This window comes from Charadrius vociferus, unplaced genomic scaffold (genome assembly GCF_000708025.1).
Source record: "Charadrius vociferus isolate BGI_N301 unplaced genomic scaffold, ASM70802v2 scaffold434, whole genome shotgun sequence".
Lineage (NCBI taxonomy): Eukaryota > Metazoa > Chordata > Aves > Charadriiformes > Charadriidae > Charadrius > Charadrius vociferus.
In genome coordinates this window covers 391,388-402,200 of record NW_009648154.1, presented here as the reverse complement: position 1 = coordinate 402,200, position 10,813 = coordinate 391,388, and the positions used below count along the sequence as shown (strand labels likewise).

Here is a 10,813-nt window from a genome sequence, read left to right as displayed (position 1 = left end):
TTAAATTATTAATTTGAAAACAGCTGTGTTGTGTCGTTGCGTCTCGCCTCCTCTCCTCATCTGCCGTTTATTAATGGCTTTGAGGGATCAACTTCCATATGTGGCAAAATTGCTGCTTATGGAGCAAACGTGAAAAGTAACTTCAGATTTGTAACGCCTGTCTCCTTACAGTAAGGTTTTAATGAGAGTCGGAGCTTTAACTGTAAAACATGCTGAAGCTCTTCTCTGTGTTTATAAGGTCTTCTAAATTTGATTCTGGGTGAACTTAAATACTCTCACACATGCATGCTGAATGTCCCAACTATATGCCCATTGACGCTTAGCGCAAACACAACAAAATATTTTTGTCTTGTAGCATCCAGCCCCACCTCAGATCTTCCGTTCCAACTGATTTCCTAACATCCACTATGCTGGCAACATCACACCAGAAACAAAAGTTCCTAGTTATGTGGGGTCAGGTAAGCAGATATTTTTACAATATTGTGCAGTTATGCAAAGTTATTAAAACTGGAATTTATCTTTGATGGTACGTAAGACAAACTCTGCAAAACCACACAATATTGATAAAATGAAAACCAAGAAACCCCACTTACCTGACCCCTGTCCCCTCCCTCTCTCCTCCGTGACGAATCAATGCGAGTGTACGTTGCTAACAGAAGGAATTGGTCTCTGGTTGCCTGAAGCTTGGGCGGACTTGTAATGGCTTTTTGTTGCCCTCGTGGACCACTGGGGAGGGGAGGAAGAAAGCCCCTTCTCGCAAAGCTTTTACTTGCACAGATAGTCCTGTCGAAGCCAAGGTTATTTGTGCAACGAAAAGTTGTGTAATAGGGCTGAGAGCAGGCAGTGCTGACTCGTCCTGGAAATCATAAATTTGAATGTGCTTGACAACACCAGCTGTAGAATTCAAATTGAGTTTTGTGATGTATGGGAAAGAAGGTGCTAAATAGAAACAATAATTGATTCTGGCATTGAGCTCCAGAATGTGTTCGCGTATGTGTCAGAGTAGTTTTGTGTAGTACTTTCTGGTTCATCTAAAACTAAATTGGGTGAATGCGTACTGCAAAATATTCGTAGGCAAATGTGTTCTCCAGGTTCCAAACCTGCTGAAAGGAAACGAGGGCACTGCGGGAGCCAGGTGGATCACCCTGCTTGCAGTGCAGACCAGCCTTGCTGTGGTTTTTAACAACTCTTTGCAAAGAGATCAAGGTGTTGCAGGCCATAATAAAAGTACAGCCTTGGAAATGAACATTTAACATGTGTAAGCACGTGTTCTGGAGAACTACTGTAGTTGGGGGGAATAGAGAGTGCGGTCTGTTACAATCCACAAAAATGTGTGGAAGTTTGGGAAAGGATTCCAGCATGAGAGTGCTCTAGCGGTTTAGAGAAGGAAAAAAACAGCGTGTAATCTCTCAGAAATTGTTCCTATAGATGTGCAGATGGGGAAAAAGCGACCAGTCGCTTAGCTGCTCGGAACAGTGCACGGGTTTGTACACCTCCACGGTCAACCAGCTTTTAGGTATGGCCCATGAAATGCGGCACCTGCAGTTTTGCAGTGTTTGCTTAGGAAGTCAGTCAAAAATGCAACACTAACCTTGTTTCATAACACAGTTGTTATCGTGATAGCAAAGTTAACTATGTGACTTACTAGTGTTATTTTTATTTCAGAGCACAAAGTAATCATTGTTGGTCTGGATAATGCAGGAAAAACGACCATTCTTTATCAATTGTAAGTATGAACTGCAGATGACGTTTCATGTACTTCAAGGTGTGCGTTGTATATGTTACTCTGACTTGTTGCCGCTGCTTTCCTTGTTAGTTTTTACTTAGAGAGCATTATGCTGAAGATTACTGAACAGCATAGGTGGCAGTGGGTCAAAGCGTGTGTTTAGAGTTTGGAAAGGTCTGTGTTTTGCCTGGTATATGAATAAGGTTTTGTTCGGAGCTTTTATTTATCAGATTACATTGCTATTACCACTTAATCACAACTGCCTTTGGTGTCACCAGGTGGGCTGTTTGCCAACTCCATAAAATGTGATCATAGTGAGGTTTAACTGCAGGACAATGCTGCTGAACTGATCCATGTTGCAGCGTGTAAATACTAAACAAATTGCGCTGCGAGTAGCAAAGCAGTGAAGCCTGACCTCTCCCTGCCGCGACTTGCGTGCTGCGCACCGAGGTGTCCTTCCGTGGCGTTTGTGGTAGGGGACGAAGGAGGAAGGCCGAACCCAGGACAGCACAGCTCTGTGGCTGGTGGCAGCCCGTGCTGCCTGGCCAGGGCTTTATTTGAGCCACCAGTGCTGGTAGTTGCTCTGCAGCTTCTGCCTTGAATAGCGGCACTGACTTGTGTTTGTCTTGCGTTAACCTTGCTACTGGTTTACGTGAAACTTGTATGAGCTTCGTATCTCTGGTCCTCAGCTGCATTTTGATAAAAGGGGACAAATTTGTGCACAGGCCCAGAAGCTTCTAGGTGGGACAGGCGACTCAAGGTCTGTTTATAATAGAAACAGATTTGCGATTTCTCACGTGAAGTGGTCTGGTGTTAGGAAGTATTCCTGGGTCACTATCAGAAATAATTCCTGTTAAGTGATACTAGTCCAGCCCAACACTTAAAATATGCTTTCGTAAAATGTTTGGGTTTTGTCAAATTGTGATCTGCTTTTGCCTTTCTGAAACGTGAAACTCGTGCAGCGTTTCCAGCCCCTTATGCCCTAGCACGCTCTGCAGAGAAAGTGAAAAGAAGAAGGTGGTTGTCGTTATTTGAATCTGGAGTGAGAGATTTTAAAAAGCATAAATAGAATGAAGAATAATTTTTAAGTCTAGTAGCTGCTGCAGCTGAGAGCTGTCCTCAGTGCATTTTAATGCTGCCTGTGTCTTTCCACTTCCTCCACAAATGTCTCATGATTCTTCTCATCTTATTTCTGCAGTCTCAGTGTTTTCTTTTCCCTTTTGTACAGTGGATCTCTCTATGCCTCCTTTTTCTTTATACCCGTTTTAGCTCCACAGGACTTCCCCTTCTCTCTCCTTGTATTCCCCTTCCCCTGTTTGCCGCTTTGACAGAGCTCTGTACGTGTACTGTCCTCTGTTCCTCCTGCCTGACTCTTCCTTCAACCCTGTCTCTGTCTGTGCATATCCCATTTTTTCTCTTACCGTTTCTTCATGGCAGATAAGTGTTCTGAGCATGAATGAATATGTTTAACTCTTTTCTTAAGAGATGGGCAGAGATAACCAGCAGGACAGGTAGTGTTGGTTAGTGCACTGGCTGTTCCTTTGATGTCGTGGAGGGTCACAGCAGATGTTGGAGTGGCGATTCTTCTGACAGATCACGGCAGCTCCATAGACACTTCATTTCTTCCTGTTCTCATACTCAGATCTCCTCCCTCCCCTCAGGCAGCAGTAGGATTTTGTGATCAGGTGTCCAGAAATGACGTTGAGCTTCATGCTCACCTTGTTTCAATGGGGAGGAGGGAAAAATCCACCTATCGTATTGCAAACTGAGACACCCGCAGCTTGAATGTGAAAGGCTGCAGGTTCAGCTAAGGAAAGGGGACTCATGATACGTCTCTTCCAAGCGTTAAAAGAAGTTTGCTAAAACCTGTTTTTTAAATATGAAATCAGCCACAGGCATCCTATATATCATTGTTATCCTTAATTTGATTTTATGGTTCTTTCTTCTAATCCTTCGCTTTCCCTTACGTAGTTGCCTTCAAATGTGTGGGGTGAGAAGGTATCTTGTTACCCTGTCAAGACACTGTGTAACTGGGATTCCTTTTCAGAACGCTGGACCATCCCTTTATCTCCTCAGTTCTCTGTAACCTCTTCAGGAAATATTCCAGCACTGTTACAAGTCTCAAATTGCTGTCACTTGTAACTAAAAGCTCTGCTAACACTTCAAAAAATGTTCATATAAAATGAAAAAAATATATCAAGATTATTGGAGGAGAAAATAATTAAGTTCTTTGAAAATGGTTGACGTTTTCCTTAAAGCTGCTTTACTTTTTTTTTGCATATTCCCATACAGTAGAGTTTAAATAATTTGAACTTTAGAAGTATGCAGAGTACACATTTGGTTATCACTATTGATGTGAAACTTCAGTTACAAAGTTGCACTCAGTATCGCTAAAACAATATATTTGAAATACTTAATGTCTGTATTTCTCTCCAAAAAGTAGAGTTTTTGGACTGTGCTGAAGGGAGAGAGAAGAAAGTTTGGACATAAAGTAACTGAGTTGTGCAGAAAGTACACTCTTTGTGGCCTGTACTGGAAGGAGGGCGAGATGTAGTATGTTTGGTGGAGCTGGATGCTGAGTTCTTGTTTTTCTGCAACCTTGGAAATCTTGTGGCTTAACCACATTCTTGAAGCAAACAACTGCTCTCTCCCCATGTGTGCCAAAATCAGCCTAGAAAAAGAAAAGCTGACTGCTTAAAACAGCTTCTGAGGCAAATATTCTCTCAGCTTTATGATTTAATTAATTATAATATAGTTTTGTTCGTGAATGCTCTCTCAGCTGTATAATTCATTTATTATATCGTTCTCTGAGAGCTTTTTTATTGCCATTTGTATTTATTTTTATTTTTATTCGCCTTCCACCGTCAAACATTGTCTCTATTTGCTGCATAAAGAGTGTTTGCTATAATTCTCCTACCAAGCTTTCTACCTCGGAGTAAGCATGAAGATTAGTTTTTATAGCAGCGGGTCGGTTCGCAGTCCTACGGTGCTCGATAATGCCGGTTTTTGCAGCGTCTCACCGAGTCGCTCTCTTCCCTCCGCAGCTCCATGAACGAAGTGGTGCACACCTCGCCCACCATCGGGAGTAACGTGGAAGAGATAGTGGTTAACAACACGCGCTTTCTGATGTGGGATATCGGAGGGCAGGAGTCCCTTCGGTCTTCGTGGAACACCTACTATACAAACACTGAGGTGAGAACGAACGCCTTGCCGGAAGTCTTAGCGTAACCGTTGCTGGTGACGGGAATACGGCGTACCCGAGATCTGTACCAGACGCGCTGCCAGAGGGCTGCATTAACTATGCTTTGAGTGTCACCGTAGCCACTTTGGGGTGCTCTTGTTTTGATTTTTGAAGTCTCCTCCTTAGCAAGCTGTTGTATGACTCGCTTTTATAGTTCTCAACGTAAGATGCATAATATGGAGCTGCAATTAAAACGAACTTGTTTATAAGGATTCTGTGTCTGCGGCTGCAGGGTGGGTGCTCGGTCTGTCTTGGTATTGCAGATCCCCGTGTTTGCAGGTCCCCTCCTGTGGGCCATGACTGCCCTGTCTCTGTAGCGGGTACTCTAAAACCTGGGTAACCCCTCAGGAGTAAGACTGAAAGCCCAAAAGTTTTCCTCCAAGGCTGTGGGAGCTCTGTCTCATCAGCTCCCATCATCAATTGACTTAAGCACCCCCGAGAATTTTAAGAACTCTAGTGATGGAGCTGCAGAACATATACCAAACTTGATTAAAATAATGATTTAAGTCAAGGCTTCCTGTGTGATATCAGTTGTGGTTTTTTAAAAAAGTTATTTTTTATAATAATTAACTTTGTTCTCCTGTGCTTCCCTATAAGATGCTCTGACATGTATCTTCATGTATGCTCTCGAAGTATGGAGCTTATGGGTTTTTTAAAATCCCTCGCAAATATCTATTTGCATGTTAGTATTTGAAGTTGAGGGAGAAAGCTGGTACAGTTTTATCTTTTTAACACTGCAACAAATTATTTGAGGGATCTGTGTGCTACCTCAATTATGCTAAGCAAAGAACAAAAGCAGATCTGGGATTACAGAGAAACTCTTGTGATTAATATAAATTTTTCACTTGGAAATGGAAAATGGAAAGTCGAAAGATGTGCCAGAGCTACTTTTGTATACAAACCACAGCATAAATTGTAAACGATACCAATGCTGTGGGTAATCACGCTCCGGCTGGGAGAAGTGTATCTGGAATATGATGCTATCTGACAATCCAGCTGACTGTCTGGATAATGGGATGGGAACAGTAATCTGCTCTGCTGACAAGTGTGTGGCCAGAAGGATGGAGTTTGTTCTCTGACTAATAACTTCTCACTTTTTAAAGTTTGTGATAGTTGTTGTGGACAGCACAGACAGAGAGAGAATTTCTGTGACTAAAGAAGAGCTGTACAAAATGTTAGCACATGAGGTGAGTAGACCCTATGTTTTCTTTGGTTTAGTCTTTATTGTGGGTGAGATCGGGATGATACGTGTTAAGGGAAGCGGTTTCACACGCTGCTTGTGAAAGCTCTGGCTCGCGCCTGCTGGCTGGAGACAGACCAGAAGGGAGAGAGACCTCTCCAGTGAAACCCAAGGCAAATGTCACCAGTGACGGTCTCCCAGCTGCAGGTAGTACTGTAGCAGAGCTGTCGTGGTCCTGCTAGCGGCTCTGTCTGTTGTGAAGCTCCTCATAAAGTTGTAAATTAGTACCAAATTACTAAAGAGAACTCCCACAAAAGTAGCTTTTCAACTTCTGCATGCGTCAGTGAAACAGAAGTTAGGACCTATAAATGACTTGTGGTTTTTATACTTCAATCCATGTTAATAGCTGAATGAGATCGTTTTAAAAAAACATTGTTTTCTCCAACGACTTAATTACTGTTTTTGATAGCTTCACGGTTGCTTTCTGTTTTCACAGTGAAACAGATACAGCCTTAATAACATGTCTTACAGCAACCAGCTATCAGACTGAAGAAATGGACTGCCTATGGCTACAATAGCCATTCTATTTCTACTTGGAATTACAGAACCAGAGGACAGTTTGCTAACTTGCAAAGAATCTTTTTAAAGTTGAGCCCTGTGTCAGGGCTAAAACTGAGCTGTCTGGGTCCGATTCAGAATTAGCGAACTGACGCATAAGCCGAGGAGCACCTATTGCATGACCTGAATGTCCCAAAGACTTTAATCTATCCGTGCAGTGCTGCCGGACCGGAGCCCTGATCTTTGCTGAAGATGTGTTTATATAAGCTTAACTACTGGTGGGACTCATAAGAGAAGTTTAGTGCAAACTGGATCAGTTTGTGTGAGATAACACTGAGCTTGCAAACTGAAGTGTCAGAATACAAAGACGTGCATAAAATTGATGGCATTATATCCCAAAATATTCCATCTATATTTAAACTGTAGCCGCTGTTTAGTAGATGACTGCAGGAAGGGCAAAGGCTGCCTATGTATTTCTTTTGAGGGATCATGGTAATCTGAAGCATTTGAGAAAAAACCGTGTGCTTTGCCTAGTGTCTTGAATTTATAATTTTTGGTATTTAAATTAAAATTGTGTTTAATAAAATAAATTCTTATAAAGTAGGTCTGGCTTTCTTGGTTGTGGTGGAATGTTAAATGTGGCACGGGGGGAGTATTGCCATTGGGTTTGCTGCTGTCATAATTAACATTTCAGAGATGTACTCTTCAGTCTGTTGCAGTTGCTAAACAAAATCTGCATCTTCTGCCTTGTAATCTATAAAGGAAGATGCGGACGTTGTTAACGAACTGAATTTGAAATGAGGGAAGTCTGGAACCCCAAGCAGCAAGAATGCTTCGTGCTGGGAGACAAATATTTCTGTGCTCTGAAAGAACCCGTCTAACAGTAAATGTGCCCATTGTTTTACAACAGGATGTTTTCAGTATATTCTGCTAGCTCTCCAGATGCTGTGACGTTTGAAGAGAACAACAATACATATAAGCTGAAGTGAAAGTCAAATATTTATTTAGAATAGGTTTTCCTTGCAGTCCTTGAAAATACTTTCTTTCTGATAACCAGTTCAATTGAATTTTCGTTAAGGCAAAATTGAGTTGCCCAGGTCGGTTCCAACTCTTTTCTGGACCAGTAGATCTTTGGGAATTAATTTTACAGCTTGTAAAAATTAGTGTGCCTGATAGGCATTTAAGTGAATGAGTTGTCTTGGCTTCCTGGGAAGACCTTTTTCCTTTCAGAGGCGCGGATTTTCAATAATACATGCCCATACTAGTGTAATTCCAAGCAGCTTGAGATAAAATAAGCTTGCCTCTAGAGTCGCTGTTTTCTAAATCGTTAGTACTGATGTTTTAAATATTACATAGGCCTTAGAAAGAAGTTTGTTGCAATGTGCTTGTTGAAGTAGATGTCCATCCTTGGATTCTGAAGCAGCGCGAGCAATGATTTCTTACGAAGTCTGTGTATCCTCTAAATAAAATATTACTGCAGCTTGCTTTACACCATCGCTGGCAGTCTTAAAGCTTCTTAATGGGTGGGATTTCCCTTCCCGAGAGCTGCTGCGCTGGCAGAGCGTCCTTCTGGCTCCGGTGAGCCACAGTGCCGGGCTGGGTGCCAGCACGCGCGCTGCTGGCGCCTGCCGCGGTCAGCCTTGGCAAGGTTTTACCAGGGCTTAAAACCTTCTGGTGGGGTGACCCACTGTTGCCCCGTGTAAGAACTGCTGCACATTTGGTACCAAAATCAATCTTAACAGCGGGGTAATAGGTAAAAGCGTGGTGTGCGTATACAGAAAAGGCAGGCTCGGGAGAATGCGGAGGTCGGTTTGGCTACGCAGGCGGCACTGACCTGCGAGGGCAGTGTTACTGGGGCGGCCGTGGCTGCTGAGGAGGCGTGTGGCGTTATTGCGACTGCGTGCGCGCGCACATGCAGGGTGCCTCTGAGCCTCACGGAGCACAACAAAATACCCTACGTAGTTTTACAGCTCATCCTAGGCAAAAATTAGATGTTTGATCTGGTGGATCAAAGGGTTTTCTGAAGTTCCTGCAGTGTTTCACAGTTCAGGGGTTTTTGCCAGGGCTTAAGGTTCTCTAGTTTGGTGTCACATCTTTGCATCTGAGGGCTCATTTGTAATAATCATCTTTTTTCCTTCTTTCTCCCTAGGACTTAAAAAAAGCAGGTTTGCTGATCTTCGCTAACAAGCAGGATGTTAAAGAGTGTATGACAGTAGCTGAAATATCTCAGTTTCTGAAACTGACTTCAATTAAGGATCACCAGTGGCACATTCAGGCGTGCTGTGCTCTAACTGGAGAGGGGTAAGAGGGACTGTCGTCTGTGGGAGGGGAATCTTGATTTGTTGGGGTATTTTCATTGTGGTGTTTGGGTTTAACACGCGTTCCTTCCCTGGCAATAACAATCTTACACTTAAAGATTTTTGGGCTCAGAACATACTGACTTAGGATCAGTGGGATCTGAAAACCAACTTTCATGTTAAATGTGCAGTCTCGCCTCACAGGGATAAAACTTCGTATGATTTGGGCCTAATGAGGGCGGGGGTGGGAACGACCTAAAATCTCTTCTGGTTTATTAAGAATAATCATAATTAGAGAAAACTTCAGTATACATCTTGAAGTGCTGGGATCTGAAGTCTCTCAGCCATAGATTGCATAATAAGATCTAGGAAATGCTGCGCTTGGAGTGCATCGTTTCTGGAAATGATCCCTCCGGTCAGAATTGCAGAGTTCTTAGGAAGAAATTAATTGGTGCCGTGGAATTATCTTTGAAGTTACCCTGCGAAGTGCATGTATTCCTTAAAAATTATCTCTTTTCTTTACAGACTGTGCCAAGGACTTGAATGGATGATGTCAAGACTTAAGATCAGATGATTTTTAATGACCTCTTTGCACAGACATTGCTTAAAAAGAGCTGTACCCATGATTACCTTCACAGTGGCAGAATTAATGGGTTAGATGTATTTATACTGAACTGATTTCAACTTTATTTTCTACATAGATGCACACACACATACGTGTATATAAATTAAGACCATTCAGCAAAAAGAAAGATGCATTGAGGCTCCGGTTTGGTTTCCTGTTCGGTTTCCTCTGAGGATGCATTTAAAAGCTGTGATCAACTGTCTTTGCAAGATACAGCCTCCTGGAACAGTCCGACGTTGGGCGTGGTGAAGATGAAGTGAGAGGAAGGAGCTTTTAATTTTGAGTTTTATTATTCCATTGTAGTCCTCTCTAGTTGAAGATGTTGGCTTCATTATTCCAGTAAATTAGCAAACAAATCAATGGCATAGATATCAACTTTCCAGTATTTTTAAAGTTACCGATGTTACAAATGCAAAAATATTTTCCTGTATGTGTACTGTACATATTTGTGTATATTTATACCTCAATTTTAGGTTAATTGCAATCTGTTCAGACCAGTGTGTAAAGCTGAATCAGTATGTTGACAGTAGTACTAATATTTGACATCGCCAACGTGTCACGACTTCTTCTCCTTTGTTACCTGTGTGGCTGTAACATCCATCAGACAGTTGGCTCACCACAACTTTATAAAGCAAACTCTCTCTTAAGACCGTTGCTTGTTTCTCACGTGATTTTTCAGTTAGGGAGGATGCCATGATGGATCGGGGCATATGGATCGAACTTTAAATTACAGTGTCGGCAAACAGTAAGAATTTGCCAAAGACTTTAACAGGAGACGGATTTTCTTTTTTTATGGTAGTCATCATTGGATTAGGTGATTCCCAAAAAGTTCATGTCATGCTGTCCTATGGTACTGCTTTGCTTTTTTTTGCAGTACTGTTCATTTGTGATTCAAGTCTAGGAGAAGTACCTTTAGCTGTCATAAAGGGAAAAATGTCATCTCTTTTTTTTGTTTGTTTTTTTCTTAACCAAAGAAGAGGCACAAAAGTACGTTTTAAAGTCCCACTGGAATCTTACAAAAGTCATACTCTTTATTAAGTGTTTTTCAGAGGAAGGCACACTTCTCTTTGATAGCATAAAATGTATATATATCTATATGCAATGGATGGAACTTGGATGGGGAACAAAACGCATTACACTACTTGAAAGGCTGTAAGCGACCCCTGGATCACTTCCCCACAGAAGT

At 42.1% G+C, this 10,813-nt stretch overlaps 1 protein-coding gene across 1 annotated transcript; it reads left to right on the top strand.

Annotated features, from left to right (window-relative positions):
• The first annotated feature begins 1,668 nt into the window (after positions 1-1,668).
• Positions 1,669-10,232, top strand: ARL5A (ADP-ribosylation factor-like 5A). Its single transcript, XM_009884025.1, has 5 exons — positions 1,669-1,726; positions 4,771-4,918; positions 6,071-6,154; positions 8,855-9,006; positions 9,528-10,232. The coding sequence occupies exons 2-5, from the start codon at positions 4,775-4,777 to the stop codon at positions 9,574-9,576; spliced, it is 429 nt and encodes a 142-aa protein (XP_009882327.1). The 5' UTR covers positions 1,669-1,726; positions 4,771-4,774; the 3' UTR covers positions 9,577-10,232.
• Positions 10,233-10,813: the final 581 nt, after the last annotated feature.

Excerpts from the sequence above, each read along its gene's own strand:
- ARL5A (XM_009884025.1), top strand. The coding sequence starts at position 4,775 with ATGAACGAAGTGGTGCACACCTCGCCCACCATCGGGAGTAACGTGGAA. Across the intron at positions 6,155-8,854 it reads ACAAAATGTTAGCACATGAG|GACTTAAAAAAAGCAGGTTT; the intron begins GTGAGTAGACCC and ends CTTTCTCCCTAG. Across the intron at positions 9,007-9,527 it reads TGTGCTCTAACTGGAGAGGG|ACTGTGCCAAGGACTTGAAT; the intron begins GTAAGAGGGACT and ends TTTTCTTTACAG.